This window comes from Aricia agestis, chromosome 21 (assembly GCF_905147365.1).
Source record: "Aricia agestis chromosome 21, ilAriAges1.1, whole genome shotgun sequence".
In the NCBI taxonomy this organism is placed as follows: domain Eukaryota; kingdom Metazoa; phylum Arthropoda; class Insecta; order Lepidoptera; family Lycaenidae; genus Aricia; species Aricia agestis.
Genome location: NC_056426.1, coordinates 9,226,436 through 9,245,308, shown reverse-complemented (window position 1 = coordinate 9,245,308; position 18,873 = coordinate 9,226,436). Strand labels below are relative to the sequence as shown.

Here is an 18,873-nt window from a genome sequence, read left to right as displayed (position 1 = left end):
CTTTTTTTTTTTTAATAAAATATGTGGGCAAACGAGCAAACGGGTCACCTGATGGAAAGCAACTTCCGTCACCCAGCAGCAGCAGCAGCGGACACTCGCAGCATCAGAAGAGCTGCAGGTGCATTGCCGGCCTTTTAAGAGGGAATAGGATAATAGGGGAGGATACGTAAGGGTAGGGAATAGGGAAGGGTAGGGAAGGGAATAGAGTAGGGGATTGGGCCTCCGGTAAACTCACTCACTCGGCGAAACACAGCGCAAGCGCTGTTTCACGCCGGTTTTCTGTGAGAACGTGGTATTTCTCCGGTCGAGCCGGCCCATTCGTGCCGAAGCATGGCTCTCCCGACTCCCACGTATCTACTTATTTATGGCCAACGAATACTATAGTCTATAGGTATAATCACAATTAACAACTTAGGCCCCAGCCGCCAGCCCCCAAGTGACTCCAACGCTCTCACATTGGCCGTTGGCGATTCACAAAAGAGACATAATTCAAAAAGAAGAAGAAGAAGCCTTTAAGTTTATTTTTCTCAGTCCCTTTTTCACATTGCAAATAATTTTTATTGTTTATTTTTCTTTTAAATAAATGCTTAATATAATTGTATATAAAAACACCATGAAGTTAAACAGAGCTATAAAATTATAGTAAATAGATCGTGTTACGAATTACGAAATGTGTCAGATTACAGTTAAAAATCTGTGGATAAAATAATATTGTGAATCTCTAAAAGTCTAAACAGTTGCAGATTGCATTGAATTGCAATGTTGCGGAAAACTACCTACTTATTATATTATGTAAGTTTTTAATTACTGTTTCTTTACAAATAAGCTAAAAGGAAACGAGTTATTCCTTTATTCTATTTGCGTTAAGAAGGCAGTGAGCTATGCGTACTAATTGACCACTGACGTAAGCTAGATAATATGCTGGTTGTTACGTGTGGATTGTTCAACATTTTATTTATTTACAGATTGACACACAAATACACAAACATATACATATACACAAACCATAAGTCACTACTGCAGTTTATTAGTGTGAGTCATAACTACAATATTTATATGTCAATCTCGTTGCCGTATGTTGTACTCATTAAGTTAATATACCTAGCGGAATAGAGAAACAAAGGCCTGAGCAAAAGAGATGTCACTATCAGTAACACTGCGTGGTGAAAAGAGACGTGTGATACATGACAGCAGCACTCTTTTTTGACGTCCAGTCGGCACGTGCTGCACGTTGACAATTTAATCTCATAGAAATCATGTTCAGTCATGCTTGTGTGAGTGTATACATACACATATTTTTACACACAGATGAAAGCAATTTCGGTTACGTTTGACAGCTCGAGATTGTTGAGCACACAAATACACAAACATGTATTTGTGTGCTCAACAATACGTTTATTGTATGATGTAATACGTTTTTATTACAATTTGTTTTTGAAATTAGAATAAACATTGTGTTGTTCTGAAATAAGAAGTTTTATTATCTATTATTCTCTAAATACTACAACATAATACTATAATTCTATACGTAACATAATTTTACCATACCTGAAATAAGAAAAACGACAATTAAAGTTTATTCTAAACTATTTTTTACTATTAACCTTAAAATATGAAAACTCTTGAAAAATATGAAAACTTGCTCGGTAATGCTTGTCAGTTGTCACAGATAAAACTCCTTCGGCTTCTCCTCTTGATATTTGTCAAATTGTGGCACAATTAATTTTTGCCACTATGAATGGGCGCCAATTTTAAATAAGGAAATATTATTTCCTTTATATACATATACACAAACCATAAGTCACTACTGCAGTTTATTAGTGTGAGTCATAACTACAATATTTATATGTCAATCTCATTGTGATATGTTGTACTCTAATCTGTTGCGCCGGAATTTGTTTATCTCATGGAAACCTCAGGTAAGGTCTTCCAGTCTACTTTCGCAATAAGCTGCCTGCTGCCAATTACGATGCATTGAGTTTTTATTGGATTGAGGACCAAATCATAGGCATTGCTCCACTCCCGAATGTTCTCTAAATCAGCATTCATTTGGGCAATACCGTGGGATAGTAAGGGAAGCAGAACCTGAATATAGATTTGAAGGTCATCAGCATACATATGATAGGAAGAGGAGATTTTACGAGAAATAGAGTTGATGAAGATGGAAAACAGGAGAGGGGATAACACACTGCCTTGAGGCACTATTATACTTACTGTAAAATTTTTGATTTTATTACATTACTTATTTGAATTTTCTTTTCAGGTAGGAAATAAATAATCAAAAAGTCTCATCATCATGCAAGAAGAAACTGATAATAAGCAATGTATGTAGCTTTTACAGTTTTGAAAATTTTCCATAAGGGAGATCGCAGACTCAGCAGATATGCGGCGCACATACATGGCGCGGCCATACAGATTGGCCGCAGACTCGATCACACAAAAAGTGTGCTGTCTGCGATCTCCCTGATATACCAAAAATGCAAAAGTAGACACATTGTGTTCTATATAATATATTCCAAAGTTGTTGACAATAAACTGTAAGAGACACAGGACAGAATCCTGAATAATTTATAATAAGTTACGTTATTATCATCTATTATAAAAATGACTTTTAAATTTTTTGTTATTCTTGCTGAAACTCTGTGGAGCTACTTAACGGAATTGGCTAAAAAAGCTTGAAATATTAGTGGTAGACCAGAGAGGCGGGGAGTGATTTTAAGTTCACTAGGTCGTCTAGTTCTGAATAAATATAAAATATATGTACATAGTTTTAAAGACGTGAGATAATATAATTAACAGTAAGTATGTTATTTTCCAAAGGGAAAAAGAAATGAGCGAGGCCTATGTCAAAGGACAATCTGACTAAATGTGTTTTTCTTGTTTTGCTATAAAAATTGTATGGTTACAGTAATAGAATAAAGGCTTTGTATATTATTATTTTCCACAGATTTGGAGTTCGAAGTGAAAATTGTAAAACCGGATTTTATAAAAATTGAGCCGGTCGAGAATGAGAAGGTTTCTGTCAAAACCGAACAGGAAGAAACCAACATTGTTCAAGAACAAGAACCAGAGATGGTTTCTGTCAAAATAGAACCAGTAGAGGAACCGGTTACTAAAGCTGCAGAATGTGAAGGTACCGGCCTGTCTCTATTATAAAATTAATATTGTTGTTATAATAAGTACTATTTGTTTATAATAATAGCACCAAAAATCATTTATAGCGCAGGTACCAAACATTTTTCTTGAATAAAACTATCCTATGTGGGCTACGTCCATTCTTGGACTTCAAGTATCGCCATAAACCCTTTGTTCCATTGAAATAAATGGAACATAGGGACCAAGCTAAATGTTTTTCCTTTAAGGAAAGGCATTAATAAGTATTATTTTTATAACAAGTTTTTGTCTCTATTTTAGATCTCCCTATTAGTAACATGTTGGAGTGTGTGATAGCAGAGGGGAAAGATGATCACTCTAGGATAGCCGGCAAACAGTCAAACTCAAACACAAAAAGTCCAGGTTAGTATTTCTGTGGCAGATAGTTTAAAACATAGGTACTGCGAGAGAAGGATAAAAAATGGTCTTCTCTCCCTTCTTTCTGTTTCATTAACAATAATTCAGGGAGATTAACCAAAACGCTTTCTTTATTTATTATTTATAGCATCACTTCACCAGTACCACTAACATGACATGAGTTCATATTCATACGTTTAACGGTTTATGTCAATACCATACATTTTTAATTGGTGATTATGTAAAGAAGATAAAGAAAACATGTTAGCTAAGCCTATCAAGTATCATCTCAACTCATCAATAAGACGTAAACTATTATAGGGCCTGTTTCACCACTTCCTGAGTAGTCTACAACTTATCTGACAGAGTAATAATAAACTCCCACACCAAATTCGGTGACGTGGCCGGTTTCATTGAAACCAGGTCAGCTACGCAGGAGTAATTTTATAGTGCCCAAGTGTGTGCGCAGTACACAAGAGCACACTCTATTCCTTTTACTCTCATAAACCAGTGGGACGGAAGACCGACACGACCAGCGAAAGATCAGGCGCAGGACCGACTTTTTACATGCCCATCCGACGCATGGATCATCTTACTTGTCAGACAATCAGGTGATCAGCCTGCATTGTCCTAACCAAACTTGGAAATAACATGTTTCCAACGCGGGAATGGAACCCACGACCTGCGAGTCAAGAGCCGCGCTCTAACTCGGAGGCGCGCTTTACCACAGTCAAGACTGTGAGTGTTGTATAACCTGCCGAGTAATGCAGTGGCCATTGACTGATGGTTGCATGAAATTGATTGACAGTTATCTGGATACTTTGGTTTTTATGTCATGCAACCATCAAACTTTTGAGCAAACGTTTAATGGCATTTCGTCAATCACGCATCAGTCAGTCAGTCGTCCATAATTATCTTGCGTGAAAAGGTGTATTATTTGTGAAGTTTTGCGTATGACTGACGATCAGTCGGAATGACTGTGTAATGTGAAATTAATCCCAACAGTCAAACGAAAGTCATGATTGATGGAATTGACTGACCAGGGCATGACCGTCTAATGGACGCCTAAAGGTTTATCACAATTTAGCTTGAAAAATATCTTCATAAATAGTGACTAATGATAGCAGGTAGTCTAATAATTTTTAAGGTTACTTTTAATAAAATGTTTCTTTACAGATAGCAAAAAAGAAGCAAAGAAGAATACAATCCAATCTTCGTGTAATCCTAAACCACAGACAAAAATTCAAATCAAGACTTTTGCTTGTGACGTTTGCGACAAACGTTTTCACCGAGTCGACAGGTTAAACGCCCACAAAACGAGACATACAGGCGAAAAACCGTTCACATGTGAGATGTGTAGTAAGAAGTTTACTACAACAAACGCGCTCAAAGTGCACAGAAGGTTGCACACGGAAGAGAAAAAATTCACCTGCGACGTCTGTAGTAAAAAATTCTTTGTCCTCGGCGATTTGAAACGACATATCACAATACATAGCGAGGAGAAACATAGTTGTGAAGTGTGTAGTAAACAGTTTACTACTCCCGCCGCTCTGAAACGTCATAGACAGTTGCATACCGATCCGAATCAGTACACCTGCGAAGTGTGTAGTAAATCTTTTACTACGGACACATATTTGAGAACACACATGCTTATTCATACGGGCGAAAAGCCGTACGTTTGTAGTTTTTGTAGTAAATGCTTCACTACGTCCGCCTACTTGAGAACGCACATAATAATCCACTCAGAAGAAAAGCAGTACACATGCGACGTTTGTAATAAAAAATTCGCGAAGTCGAACTATTTGAAGCGTCACAAACTCATGCATTCGGGCATCAAAAAGTACGCGTGTGACGCCTGCGACAAACGTTTCAAACTCATCGACCATTTGAAAGCGCACAAACGTACACACACAGGCGAGAAACCGTACAAATGTGACGTTTGTAGTAAAAGATATCGGAGTATAGGTAACTTGAAGTCCCATAAGGCGACGCATACGGGTGAGAAACCACACGTTTGTGACGTCTGTGGGGTTAAGTTCAGTCTGATTGTGAGCCTGCGGAGGCATATGAAGCTGCATACCGGTGAGGGTCTGCACACCTGCAACCTTTGCTCCAGGATGTTCATACAGCTAGCCAACATGAAGAGGCATAAATGCCAATAGAAGAGTATTTGCATAGTAAAAGAAGGGGAAGTAAGTTATCTTCGTACAAAGGCACCGCGCGCGGCTTGTATGTGGGCGCCATAGTATCAATGTGTCGCCACGTACGGCACACAACAAAATCTCGGCGGTACCAGCCTTATAAAACCGAGATTTTGTTGTGTGCCGTGTGCCGACGCATTGATACTATGGCGCACACATACAAGCCGCGCGCGGTGCCTTTGTATGAAGATAACTTACTTCCCCTCCTTTTACTATGGTATTTGCCCCATCAAATCAGAGTATCAACGCCTCCGTGGTTCAGTGGCGAGCGTGGCTCTTGACTCGGAGGCCGTGTCGATTCCCTCGTTGGAAACATGTTATAAATTCCAAGTTTGGTTAGGACAATGCAGGCAGATCACCTGATTGTCTAACAAGTAAGATGATGTCGGATGGGCATGTAAAAAGTCGGTCCTGCGCCTGATCTCTCGCCAGTCGTGTCGGTCTTCCGTCCCACTTGTTTATGAAAGTAAAAGGATAGATAGTGCTCTTGTGGACTGCGCGCACACTTGGGCATTATGAAATTACTACTGCGTAACTGGTTTGGTTTCTATGACACCGGCCACCGTCACTGAAACCTGTGTGGGAGTTATAATCTATATTTTACGCCATCCGACATCAATTATTATTATTCACATAATTATATAAAATTCTCGTGTCACAATGTTAGATAGCGTACTCCCAAACGGCTTTACTGATTTTAACCAAATTTTATATGCATATTCAAAGGGTCTGAGAATCGGCTACTGCGTACTTTTTACATTGATACTATACCCGTGCGACGCCCCGGCGTCGCACGGGTATAAGATATATAGAAAAAAATTATTAAAATCGATAGCTTATGATCCTTCACGTGGTCTACTTCTTATCGGTGCCAAATAACATAAAAAATAAAAATTGCTCCAGTAGTTCGCGAGCTAAGCCCTTTCAAATAATTTCCCCCGTTTTTTCCACATTCTCCTATTAGTCTTAGTGCAATAAACTATAGCCTTCCTCAATAAATGGGCTATCTAACACTGAAAGAATTTTTCAAATAGGACCAGTAGTTGCTGAGATTAGCGCGTTCAAGTTAGCCCTTTTAAATAATTTTCCCCGTTTTTTCCACATTTTCCTCTATTTCCTCGCTCCTATTAGTCTTAACGTGATAAAATATAGCCTATAGCCTTCCTCGATAAATGGGCTATCTAACACTGAAAGAATCATCAAAATCCGTTGCGTAGTTTCAAAGAATAAAGGGAACAAAGGGACATGAGGGAAAAAAAGCGACTTTGTTTTTTAATAAGTATAAATATAGATAATAGAAGTGCATTAATTGTTGAATATTTAAATAAAAGTAAATTATTAAAACTCGAGACGAGGCGACCATTGTTTGTGCGACGCATAAAGTTAATATACCTAGTGGAATAGAGAAACAAAGGCCTGAGCAAGAGAGATGTCACTATCAGTAACACTGCGTGGTAAAAAGAGACGTGTGATACATGACAGCAGCACTCTTTTTTGACGTCCAGTCGGCACGTGCCGCACGTTGACAATTTAATCTCATAGAATTCATGTTTAATCATGCTTGTGTAAGTGTATACGTAGTATATTAACTTTATGGTGCGACGGGATAGCGATGGACGTTGCCATGGTGACATACTTATTTAGTCACTTCAATAAAATAATATGGGTGAAATACTTGATTTATATTATGGCAAAGCAACGTTTGCCGGGCAGCTAATAATATATAAAGGCAAAATCGCTCTAAAACTCTTCCTTGCCTGAATCGCGAGTTCTCAACTCGGCCTGTACCACGATTTTTTGCAATTTGCCAGTCAAAAAACATTTGAAAATCATGGAATGAATTTATATATGAACGTGAAATGAATATGTTTTATTTGTAAATATTAAAAAAAATATATTTTATTAATAAATTGTTTTAATATTCAAGACGCTTATTTCATTTTTTCACATTCCGATCAAAACAGTAGTTCTGCCGGGTCTATCAGACCTTTGCCAATTAAACTAGCTCCTGAACTTTTTGTTTGACAGCGTTTGAGTTACAACTACGGTACAGCTGCGTCTCACCTAGCTGTCAAAAGGATAGCGCGATACCGAATACGTCAAAAACTTGAGTAACGTTCACGTTTCGGTTGCGTTTCAGCTGAAATTATTTAGCGCGATTGGGCTGCAGGTTAATAATAATTATCTGTCAAAGCTGAAAACATGAATCATAATACAAACAACTTTTATTTACATATTTCGGTTTGGTAATTTTGATACAAGTTAGTATATTTGCATTGTCAAGGAAAATCCGAAGGCTGAATTTTTGGCAAAGTGAAAATAAATAATTATTCATAACTATGAAAATAATTAATAATAAGGACGTAGCGGAAACATGGTGGAAAGACTCAAAAGTCACGGCCATCATGTAGAGGCGTTGCGACCATTGCATGGCCATCGCATGCGCCATTCGTTCGGCCAGCGCTGGTCACTCTTTTATATAGAGGGGCCATAACTGTGCATTGGTATCGATTCTGTACATCCCTAGCATCCGTATTTTGACATGTACCTATTTTTTCAGAACTTGACAGTTAACGACGAAGCAGAAGGAGTATTAATTTTCCTTAGTCAATAATCATTAGTCGTATATTTGCGGAATGCGGCGTATTATAAATTTTAAAATGAATCAAGGGACATGTTTATTGTGTTTTTCTGTAGCAAAAGTATTTAATATTAAATATACTCACTTGCAAAATGTGTACGAAGAATTATCGGGCATTGAGGTTGAGTTTCTTTAATTTTCTCCTAAACAAAAAAGCATTGCTTTTTACTAATTTCAATTAAGTACTTTTAATTTATATTATTTTCACTTTAACCAGATACAAGACGACCCTCACCCGCTGTGTTACATTTGCTACACAAAGCTTCTTCAGAGCCAGCAACTGTTGAAGCAAATACAAGAAAATATTAGAGCTAGTCAGGTAATATTTACATTCAAAGTTTCAACAAATATTTGGCAGTTTCTTGCATTTCTATGTAATTTAAATTATAAAATTATAGTAGAGGAGGGGAGGGTGCTATTTTTGTAGTCACTCGAGCGTTATGGAGACCTAGTAGGTTTTGTACATTAGGTAAAGCTAGGGTTGCCATCACCTTTATTGCCGTCACCGGTCTAGCACTACAAAAATCCCGGACATTTGGCCGAAATATGGCTATTTCCCCGGACACCCATTAAAAACTATTTACTATTACGTCCCAATTTTTTCAACAAAAATTTGTAAAAATTTGATTAAGTAAATAAGTCCTTGGAATCGTACTTGATTTTGATTTGAAGAAGAAAGAAAGTGTGTATGCTTAGCGAGTTTTTATCTTTCGTTTATTGCTACCTGGCCAAAAAGTTGGATTTCTCTCAACAAAAGTCTCCAGCCAGATTTCACCCGGAAACTTTTCAAAAACCCGGCCCGGACGCCCTTCAAACTAGGACAAATCTGGGGAATTCCGGACGGATGGCAACCCTAGGTAAAGCTGATAAAAAATAATAAGAGTGTTTTTTTATTTTAGTGGTGGGTTCAAAAACTGCAGGCATTTTAAAGTTTTGAAAAAGAAAATATATTCAGAAAATTGCTTATTTAGGTAAATTTGTACCTGGATGACCGAGCTTTGCTCGGTATAGCAAACACTCATTGACTTCTTGTTACTTAATAACGCCATCTACTGGTTGTTAAAACAATTAGTTCATAACAAAATAGTATTATTATTCAGTTTAACGATTATCGATAAAACACATTTTCTGAAAATGATTCCTAGATCGATTTATTGCCCCCAAAACCCCCTAAATACTAAATTTTATGAAAATCGTTGGAGCCGATTCCGAGTATATATATATATATATATATATATATCTATACTAATATTATAAATGCGAAAGTATCTCTGTCTGTCTGTCTGTCTGTCTGTCTGTCTGTCTCGCTTTCACGCCAAAACTACTGAACCGATTGCAATGAAATTTTGTACACAGTTATTCTAGAGTCTGAGAAAGGACATAGGCTACATTTTGATGTGGGAAAATATCTTATTTCCATGAAAATATCGATGAAAATTTATTCGCATTGCGCAGGCCAGCGCTCATCCCGGGGGTCCTGGGTTCGAGTCCCGCAGGCGGAACAAGTTTTCAATGTTCCTGGGTCTTGGATGTGTATTAAAATAATATTTCAAAAATCTTAAATATATTTTATGTATAATATTATAAAAAATCCAGAAATATATCGATGCAATTTAGTTCTAATACGATTCAACAGATGGCGTTTTATTTTTTACTTAAATATATTTTATGTTACTATACTTCTATTACTAATCCATACTAATATTATAAATGCGAAAGTATCTCTGTCTGTCTGTCTGTCTGTCTGTCTCACTTTCACGCCAAAAACTAATATTATAAACGCGAAAGTATCTCTGTCTGTCTGTCTGTCTGTCTGTCTGTCTGTCTGTCTGTCTGTCTCGCTTTCACGCCAAAACTACTGAACCGATTGCAATGAAATTTTGTACACAGTTATTCTAGAGTCTGAGAAAGGACATAGGCTACATTTTGATGTGGGAAAATATCTTATTTCCATGAAAATATCGATGAAAATGAATTCGCATTGCGCGTGGCCAGCGCTCATCCCGGGGGTCCTGGGTTCGAGTCCCGCAGGCGGAACAAAAAGTTTTCAATGTTCCTGGGTCTTGGATGTGTATTAAAATAATATTTCAAAAATCTTAAATATATTTTATGTATAATATTATAAAAAATCCAGAAATATATCGACGCGATGTAATGAACATTTTAGTTCTAATACGATTCAACAGATGGCGCTTTTTTTACTTCGTTGGAACATAAAACTAATCATACTTATTAGTTATTATGTTTTTGTTTATAGTTTTTAATACGTTAGAATATTATGTTTAATAATATTATCACTTGCTATAATAATAATCAATCTATCTTATCTTATAGAACTCCTACTGCATTTCTAAGGAGTTCGAGTGTGTTGTGTTGGCCTATATTCCATCCAGAAAATATATCAATTCAATCAACATTTTAATTCTAATATATGAAAAAAAATTTTTGTGCGACAGTGGATCCCCCTGTTTTACACCCTTTCGTATGTTGAAAGGTTCCCCTTTTTTTCCAATTGTACACATGCAATGCTCTGTTTGTATATACCTCGTATTATTTTTATGTATTTGCTATCGATTCCCTTTTCTTCTAAAGCCTCCCAAATTTTCTGATGGATAAAGGAGTCAAAGGCTTTGCTGAAGTCGATGAATGCAAGGTATCATGTTAAATTATATTCGCTATATTTTTCTATTACTTGTCTTACTACATGTATTAGTTAACTTGTAAAATTTTTGTGACTTGCTGTTTTCTATATTGTTGTGTCATAGTTATATAAACTTGTATCTGTGAACCCGGATTGATGTCTGTGAAGTCACCTGTCGGCCCAGCGGAAGATCAGCGCTGATTGCTTACAGTCAGCATATGCTGAGCTGCGTCGGCTTGTGCTCGAAAACATTTTATGATGTATGTATTATTTATTGTAACTAAGCTATGTATGCTTTCCTGCACAAATAAACGTTTTCTTTTTTAAATCTATTGTTATTCTATTGTTGTCGTGGTCACCGGTGTCCTAATGGGGCTTGATGGGTTATACAGTGGACCCTCACTAATTAGTGTCCTCTTGTAATCCGACATGCCAATTACTGGTTAATTTAGGTACATAACCATTATTTTACCCGATCTTTATTTAGGTACATAATTTTTTTTGTTACAATTCATGAAAGGTTTCACGGTTACAGCTCGCTGTTAAGCAAAAAGCTTCAGTAAAATTATTTGAAGTTCAGATAAAACCATAAAAAATTGATTTTAAGGTGTTGTAATAATATGTAAAAATGTATGCAGTACTCAATAATCCGACAAATTCGCTAATCCGACATGGCCATGCAAAAGTTTGCCGGATTAAGGCGGGTCTACTGTTAACTATCTACCTAAGATAAACACAAATTAAATTTGTAACTGGCTTTGGCAATCAATGTTTCAAATAATATTAGACATTCATCATCATCATATCAGCCTATATACATCCACTGCTGAACATAGGCCATTAGACATGATACCATAATGTTGGTTTCTATAGTGGTAAAATTAATTTTATTTTACAAATTTTATCATTTCAGACTGACGCTCGACCTTTAATACAACTGTCCATGGTAGACAATTATGCCTGGTCTCTGCCACAAAATTCTGCAAAAATCCAGTTGCATTCTGTCACTATTAAGGAAGAAAGTAGGTTATTTCTGTCTTTTTTTCCGACTATAACAAAATGTTAATACACATTGCTAGGCTTCCTTTTTCTTTAATCTATTTAACTATTCATCTTATATATATTATTAAACTGACTAATTTGAAATAAACAATAGGCTACTTGACCTAATTTTTTTCTTCATGCTAATCGCTTCTTAATCATTCATTTTCACAAAAAAAAACTAATCTTTTTTAATATTTTACACAGTAGAAACCCATAAAAATGTTGATTGAAAAATATGCCTTATATATGGCGCCGTAAACACTGTCCGCCATAGTGTGACGTTATACGTTTTGTATTTTAAACTCTTTTTATTGAACATTTTTTTATGTGCTAAATGTACGAGTCTAAAAGTGTCCAAAAATTATAAAATAATTAAATAAGAAATTAGAAATCATTTGTAATGTTGAAAACTTTTGGAGAAAAGTTTTGGCCATTTCATTTCCCGTCTATAATAAATGGAGATAATATATAAAACTGATGTTTTATTTGAATTATTGAAGAAAATATATTTTACAAATCTTTCTAGGCTTATTTTTATTATTTATGTACAAATTAAACTTATATACAACGAGCGCGATAAATAAAGGGCGAAAAATTTAATTAGGAGTCTGATGACGTCACATCCAAATCGGAAGTACCGCAAAAGCGTTTTCGTCAGTACAAATCCTATTTTCATAAAATCATATTTTCAAATCGACTTTATTTATCAATAGGCGGGTCCACACCAAGCGAGCCGCCTCGGGCGAGGCCCGCCGCGCGCGGCAAGCGAGCAGCCGCGGGCGAGGCGGACGGGCGTACACCGCAAGGTTGCCTCGCTCGAACAGCCCGAGCTGAGCCGAGCGTACCATAGCTCACAAAGACACGATGGCACCGCACATACGCACAGCCGTGGCAGCTTATGCTTTTATTTTGCTATACACAACTATAAAAAATAGGAGAATCTCGTCTGTATGATCCTAAAAAGACTCCATTTTTTAGATCCTTAACAGGAATATTCATTTTGCCGCTGATTTTTCTCCAAGAATCTTGAGAGAAATCCCTCTGTTAGTGTAATTGGGATCCCTGGCATCCCAAAGCCTTACACTTGCGGCGTATAAACTTATTAGTTGTCGATTCTGATCGTTCATTTTTGACCGCAGCAAAAACCAAAACATGTGACGTCCACACTGCGCGAGGCAAACGACCGAGACACCTTTGAGCATTTCAAAAAAACCGACACCGCTCGGCTCGGCTGCGCGCGCGCTCGCCCGAGCGTGAGCATGCGCCCGCCTCGGGCGAGCAACGTCCACATCAAGCGAGCGTACGGCGCATGCCGCGCGAGGCGGGCCTAGCCCGCGGCGGCTCGCTTGGTGTGGACCCGCCTAATCATAAGCTTTTATTTGGTGATAAAGGTGAAATACGGTTTCCTAGGCCAAGTTCTACTAGAAATATGCATTTGTTCAATGAAATTGAATATAGGTCAAGTAGCCTATTTCGTAGACATTGACAAAAATATACTACACCATAATTTATTACAGGCAACTAACAGTGCCTACAATCATATCAATTCATACTAACTTTATAAAAGTGAAAGTTTGTTACTTCACATCTATGATCTAATTAGCTGAAGTGATTTTAATGAAATTTGGTATGGACTCTGAAGTAAGCTGACATCCTGGATAACACAAAGCTACATCTTACTGCAGAAAAACGTCATGTTAGAAATCATACTAATGGTAGCACAGCTATAATATGTTTAAATGCCTTATTTTTTTTTAGATATTAAAGAAGAATATGTAGAGGGCACAGCTGTAGAATACGTGGAGAGTTCGGGTCGAGAATCAAAAAGTTCAGGTGAATATGATATAGACTAGGACAAATAATTTTAAAACAAAAAAAATACAGTAGGATGAAACCCATTAGAAAAGGAGGAGAATATTATTGAAATTAAGGGAAAAATAATAATTTACGGGCGATCTGGAAAAGTGTGGAGGGAGGTTTTAAGGGGGAAAACGGTTTATCTCGATTTCTGGCAAAACTAATATTCCTATGAAAAAAGTTAAATGGCAAAGTTGTAGGTAAGAAAAAGATCTTCGGAGAAGATTTACTATCGTGAAATATATAATTTCTTTCACCATCGGAAAGTAGGGGGGTATTACATTATCATTTATATTGGATCATTTCTATGATCATATATAGGATCCAATATATATGATCATTTGATCATATCTGCATATTACATTATCATATTTCATTGATCCTATTTTACGTCATATGTGGTTTCAATAGCCAATGGAGAGCGCTAACGCTGACAGGTATTGACGTCAGGGTTACTAGATCTCAGAGAATTCGATTTGTCAAAAGACATCGTCATTTTTAATATGGCTTGTTTTTTGTTATTTCAGCAAGATTATCCAAGTATATAATTAGAAAAATAATTACATTACATTATTCGAAACATATTAACGAAGAAGAAATTAAAAACTCTTTTTTATATTAAATAACTGGCAACACCTATTTCTATGACCGTATTGGATCCAATCTCTCAGCAAATGTCAAAAATCTATGATCAAGGAAGAAATGAATCATATGTCTATATTACATTATCCAATATCATTGACTCAATGATAATCTAATATCCCCCGTAGAGATGTCAACGAACAGAAAGCATACCAACTTTTTGATAAAAGATGATATTTTGACGGGTGAATTTTCGATTGAAAATTAGGGTACTTCTTTCGATATAAATTCAAAATAAATATTTCTAATCATATAAATGACAGCGTATTTGAGTCATAAAATTGTAAGTTTTCCCCAAATTTCGTGAAAAAGAAATAATTTTTGTAAAAGATATAAATAAAAAACCAAAAACATGGTATTTTGAATATTTCACATATATTTTGAGGTTATGGAAAAAAGCGGCAATACAAAAGTTTTAGATTCTTTTCTTACCTACAACTTTGACATTTGACTTTTTTTCGTAGGAATATTGGTTTTGCCAAAAATCGAGATAAATCGTTTTTCCTCCTTAAAACCTCCACACTTTTACCGAAATCAGATCACCCGTAAATTATTTTTCCCTTAATTTTTATAATTTTCTCCGTTTCTAATGGGTTTCATCCTACTATAATTTTTTATCACTTTTCATTATTTTTTAAGGTATCAGCACACGTCTAATACTGTTGTAGATCCACTTAATGCCTACCACATCTCCGCCTGCAAATGCAAGGACATTCCAGACACTTTTATTTTTTATCCCTTATGACCCGATTCCCAAAGGAATCGGAAACACATATACAAAAGCTCCACACCACAGAAATGAAAATGTTGCGATGGTCTGGAGGGGTAACTAAACTTGACAAAATTAGAAATGAATATATCCGGGGAAGCTTCAAGATAACTCCAGTGTCCGAAAAACTGACGCTTAAGATGGTATGGCCACATTATGCGCAGAGACGACAACTACATTGTCAAAAAGGCGTTAAGTCTCCCAGAAGCTAAGAGAGCTAGAGGCAGACCACCAGCCTCATGGTGGACCAGTATGACCAAAGCACTAGCTGCAAATAAATTGCCTAAATCGACAACCCAAGATAGAATTTCTTGGCGCAAATGTACTAGGAGGGCCGACCCTACGTAAAGTGGGAATGAGCTAAGAAGAAGATGACCCGATTCCCAAAGGGCAAAGTTGTTTAACAATCAGCTGTACCTATATATGCCATTTTGTTCCTATGGACTATGGAGGCTTAATAGTAGTTTCCTGCGTTGAGAATGTATATTGTAGACTGTAGTATCTATTACTGAACAAAAATTTTTCTTGCAGCTATAAAAGAAGAATGTGCGGAAAGTCCAAGTCATTACGAAGCCGAAAGTACTGGACAACCAGCGTACGAGCATATCCCCACAAAGCTGACACAAGATGACACAAAACTTTATGACTGTAATGTCTGCAACAAAACATTCATTTCTACAAGATTTTTAAAAATACACTACAAGCAATTTCACCCTAACCTAAAACCTTACAAGTGTGATGTTTGTAGTAAAGATTTTCGTTTAAAATGTTTATTAAACAGACACATACAAATACATACCATTGAAAAGCCTTATAGTTGTGATGTTTGTAGTAAGACATTCAGGGAGACAGGTCACTTAAACAGTCACATACTAATACATTCCAATGTAAAGCCTTATAGTTGTGATGTTTGTAGTAAGACATTCAGGCAGAAAGGTAACTTAATCAGACACATACTAACACATGCCAATGAAAAGCTTTATAGTTGTGATGTTTGTAGTAAGACATTTAGGCGGAAAGGTACCTTAAACAATCACATACTAATACATACCACTGAAAAGCCTTATAGTTGTGATGTTTGCAGTAAGTCGTTCCATCAAAAAGGTTTTTTAAACAAGCACATACTAATTCATGCCACTGAAAAGCCTTAGGGACATATTAGATTATCATTTTTATTGGATCCTAGATCATTGAGTAATTTATATTGGATAATCTATAATATAAAAATGAGTCGCTGAATGTGTTGCTAAGCGCAAAACTCGAGAACGATTGGACCGATTTCGCTAATTCTTTTTTTTAAATATTCCTTGAAATACGAGGATGGTTCTTACGGAGAGAAAAAATTCTAAAAAATTAAATTTCCTGAAAAAGTCTATAAACAACACTTTTCTATACTCCCATACAAAAGATTTGTGATAATACTCAAAAGTCAATTTGAACTTTAATACCACTAAACCTAAAATACATAAATTTCTTTATATTCTTTATATATAAAAATGGATTTTCAAATGTGTTAGTCGCGCTAAAACTCGAAAACGGCTGAACGGATTGGGCTGATTTTAGTTTTAAAATATTCGTAGAAGCTCAGGGAAGGTTTTAAAGTGACACGAAGTTCACCGGGGCAGCTAGTGTAATATAGATGTCTCAGACGGATTTTATAATACGCTGTTTTACATTACGGCTAGCCGATGACATGGACATAATAATATGATTCATAGATTAGATTTTTGACATTTGATGAGAGATTGGATCCAATACGGTCATAGAAACAGGTGTTGCCAGTTATTTAATATAAAAAAAGAGTTTTTAATTTCTTGTTCGTTAATATGTTTCAAATAATGTAATGTAATTATTTTTCTAATTATACTATGTGTTAGTGTAAACACCGTTATCTTTGAAACCATCAAATGAGCCCGTCAAAATGGACAACTTTTTCTATGAGAACAATGCTGGGAACTCAAAAAAAATGCCGTCTTCATATCGATTTCACCGATCATATCGGATCGGCAATTCGTATGAAGACGGATTTTTTTGATTTCCCAGCTTTGTTCTCATAGAAAAGGATGTTCATTTTGACGGGCTCATTTGATTGTCTCAAGGATAACGGTGTTTGCACCAACATCTTGTATACTTGCATCTTGCTGAAATAACAAAAAAGAAGCCATAATAGAAATGACGATATCTTTTGACAAATCGAATTCTCTGAGGAGATCTAGTAACCCTGACGTTAATACCTGTCAGCGTTAGCGTTCTCTATTGGCCATTGCAACCACCACTTAATAGGGTATAATTATACAGTAGAGCAACCACATAATTATGACGTAAAATAGGATCAATGAAATATGATAATGTAATACACTGTTAAGATCAAATGATCATTTGTATTGGATCATATAATATATTATGATCATATAAAGTAGTAGGTCAGTCGTTTCATCAAAAAGTTAGTTACCTAGTAAACCATCGCGTATATTTAATATTCTACGTACCTTAATTCTTATTACAATTAGTTATGAGTCACACGTGCTCACAAATATCAGGTAGATAATTTTAGACAATAAAAGAAATTAAAAAATCGATGTGAACAGTAAACACGTGCTAGCCGCTAGGTAATTTAACAATTATTGTACCTATAAACTTGCATAGGAATTCGATCTGTATATGTATCAAAACCGTGTAAATAAATAAAAATACATTAAAATACGAAGTATTTTTTTATACTAATTGCGATTGTGTTTCTTATTCCTATTACGATGTAGATTAGCTATGTCCACACTGTGCACTTTCATCTTCAATTTTCGTCATCTTCTTTCATTCAACTGTCGTATTGGCATTTGGCGCATTCAATAATTGAATGCGTCAAAGAACGCAACGCCAACATTGTAATTTTTGTTCAGTTGAAGTGTCTGTCAGCTTATTGTAACATGTGCGACGAGAACATTTTACATGTTTTAATGTCAAATGTGTGCCTTACACTCTGGAGTTAAGATTGAATTTGTTACTTATGTTCAACTAGCTGTTGCCCGTGACGTGTTCGTCCGCGTGGATTTCAGTTTATAGCGCGCAGTGTCAACAAAATTGGTGTAAAATTTGTATCTATAAGGAATCCGGAGTTCTCTTAGTATCTTCGGAACCATAGTATACCTTGGTGCAAAATCTTGCGTTTTGGTAGCATATGCCTAGGATACCTCTCATAAAACCAAAATCACCATAATATGTTTCTATATAAATTTTGTGGAGTTCCCTCGATTACTCATGGATCCCATCATCAGGTCACCACTTTTGTGAATATGGTACCAAAAGCTCGCAGCATCAGAAGAGCTGCAGGTGCGTTGCCGGCCTTTTGGTAGGTGCTTTGCTCGCGTTAAGTATATAATATATATGTTAGGTTCTGGGCCAGGGGGGGACAAATTACGCAGATTCTGGGCCAGGGGGGGGGGGGGGGGGCAAATCAGATTTTTTATGAGCTAGGTGTTTATAAAGAACTAGTAGTTTGATTTTAAATATTTTATATTCATTACTACCCGTGGCCCGCATTGGTCGGTACCTACAGCTGCAAAAGCTACTT

The 18,873-nt window shown here is 36.2% G+C and overlaps 2 protein-coding genes across 5 annotated transcripts in view; both read left to right on the top strand.

Moving 5' to 3' along the window:
• The first annotated feature begins 528 nt into the window (after window positions 1-528).
• Window positions 529-5,977, top strand: LOC121737831 (gastrula zinc finger protein xLCGF3.1-like). 4 transcript variants are annotated; one of them, XM_042129554.1, is made up of 6 exons: window positions 529-792; window positions 2,264-2,324; window positions 2,948-3,133; window positions 3,415-3,516; window positions 4,687-5,678; window positions 5,941-5,977. In XM_042129554.1, the coding sequence occupies exons 2-5, from the start codon at window positions 2,297-2,299 to the stop codon at window positions 5,670-5,672; spliced, it is 1,302 nt and encodes a 433-aa protein (XP_041985488.1). In that variant the 5' UTR covers window positions 529-792; window positions 2,264-2,296; the 3' UTR covers window positions 5,673-5,678; window positions 5,941-5,977. The 4 variants fall into 4 exon arrangements, with proteins under 4 accessions (XP_041985488.1, XP_041985489.1, XP_041985490.1 ...); XM_042129555.1 differs by having other exon boundaries at window positions 4,687-5,680; window positions 5,933-5,977; XM_042129556.1 differs by having other exon boundaries at window positions 4,687-5,676; window positions 5,929-5,964.
• Window positions 5,978-8,269: 2,292 nt separating this feature from the next.
• LOC121737828 (zinc finger protein 85-like) overlaps window positions 8,270-18,873 on the top strand; it is a 43,361-nt gene continuing 32,757 nt past the window's right edge. The window contains exons 1-5 of the mRNA XM_042129550.1: window positions 8,270-8,473; window positions 8,570-8,671; window positions 11,907-12,015; window positions 13,796-13,870; window positions 15,837-16,512. Of these exons, the coding sequence (XP_041985484.1) occupies window positions 8,348-8,473; window positions 8,570-8,671; window positions 11,907-12,015; window positions 13,796-13,870; window positions 15,837-16,456 (1,032 nt within the window). The 5' untranslated portion in view covers window positions 8,270-8,347 and the 3' untranslated portion in view covers window positions 16,457-16,512. Of the gene's footprint in view, window positions 8,474-8,569; window positions 8,672-11,906; window positions 12,016-13,795; window positions 13,871-15,836 lie in introns of the transcript that reaches the window.